Below are 1,337 nucleotides of genomic sequence, written 5' to 3' on the forward strand. Positions count from 1 at the left end.
GGGCAGCCATTGCCTGGTTTGGGTGGCTTTTGGAAAACAAAACCCTTGTAGTGCTCTTGTGTGGGTTGGTTTTTGTTTTTTTTTCTGAAAATCAGACTCCAAAAGTAGGAAACTCTGAATCAGTCATGATTTCCTGAAATGTGGGCTGCAGCTGTCTAAACACGGCCTCCAGCCTCCAGTCCTGCGGACTGGCTGATCGCAAAGCCCCGGATCAGCAGGGTTTCAACTCACGCCTCATCTCAAGCAGGATCAGCTCCAGCAACTTCCTTCCAGCTAAATTTCTACCTCTAACCTTGATTCAGGAGTTGATCTGGTGTCTACATGCCCTTACCTTGGATGAAGCTCTGAGCAACCTGCTCTAGTGGAAGGTGCCCCTGCCCATGGCGGGGGGTTGGAACTAGATGGTCTTTAAGGTCCCTTCCAACCCCAACCAGTCTCTGATTCTCTGATTCTGTAATTCTGTATTTTCCACTTGCTCACACCTTTTACAGGAATCCATGGCTTGGGGTCCTAGATCTGGCACTGAGAGGCATCAGCGTCCTACCAGGCGCAGTGAGGCATCCAGTGTCCAGCATTTCACCTCTGGGAGCCGCCTCAGCAACATAAAGGTGCTGGTGGCAGGTTCTGCTTCACTGCGAACCGAGAGATGCCGCTTTCTCAGCAGTGACCCGGCTGAATCTAATGCAGCCCACAGCGGGGTGTGGTGGTGGATTTCCCATAATTTAGAGCAGGAACTTCCTCCAAAGCTTGTGGTGGTGTCAGGAGGAAGTGGTGAGTTACATCAGAGGAGCCTGTGCTCATTTACTTTCGAGTTTTGAAGTGTCAGGGTGAAAACGTCAGAGTTTTTGAAGTGTCAGAAGTTATTTTTGTTGTATGTCGGTGTAGAGAGCTGTCCCCCTGCTGCAGGCAAAGGCCAAGGAGTACAGGACACAAAATACTCATCAGAAGGTGGCAGAAGTTTAAACTTGACTGAGAGGAAAACCCTCCATGATGGGATGTTTGCCTTTCCCGTGTGGATTGGAACAACATTTTGATCCCCTTCACTTGTCTTCTGCTCCTAGGCAGCCACTTGTCCAACGCAACTTCAAAGGTGCCAACAACAACCGCTGCCACCTTGCTGGGTGCTGCCAATTCGAGCGACTACCCGTACGAGTACTTGGATGAGGAGGATTACGCACAGTATGGCCTCTGCACAAAAGAAGAGGTGCTCTCCTTTAGCAGAGTGTTCTTGCCATCTTTTTACACCGTGGTCTTCCTGGTTGGCTTGGCCGGGAACGTCCTCCTGTTTATCGTCCTCATTATGTACATCAGGAAGAAGAAAAAGATGACCGAGGTGT

General features: G+C 50.0%; 1 protein-coding gene across 1 annotated transcript in view; it reads left to right on the forward strand.

The window, feature by feature from the left end:
* Positions 1-1,061: 1,061 nt before the first annotated feature.
* ACKR2 (atypical chemokine receptor 2) overlaps positions 1,062-1,337 on the forward strand; it is a gene marked incomplete at its 5' end in the record, with an annotated part of 2,035 nt that continues 1,759 nt past the window's right edge. The window contains one exon of the mRNA XM_010144165.1: positions 1,062-1,335. Within this exon, the coding sequence (XP_010142467.1) occupies positions 1,062-1,335 (274 nt within the window). The remainder of the gene's footprint in view (positions 1,336-1,337) is intronic.

The sequence above is a fragment of the Buceros rhinoceros genome, unplaced genomic scaffold (genome assembly GCF_000710305.1).
Source record: "Buceros rhinoceros silvestris isolate BGI_N320 unplaced genomic scaffold, ASM71030v1 scaffold20689, whole genome shotgun sequence".
Taxonomy (NCBI): Eukaryota; Metazoa; Chordata; class Aves; order Bucerotiformes; family Bucerotidae; genus Buceros; species Buceros rhinoceros.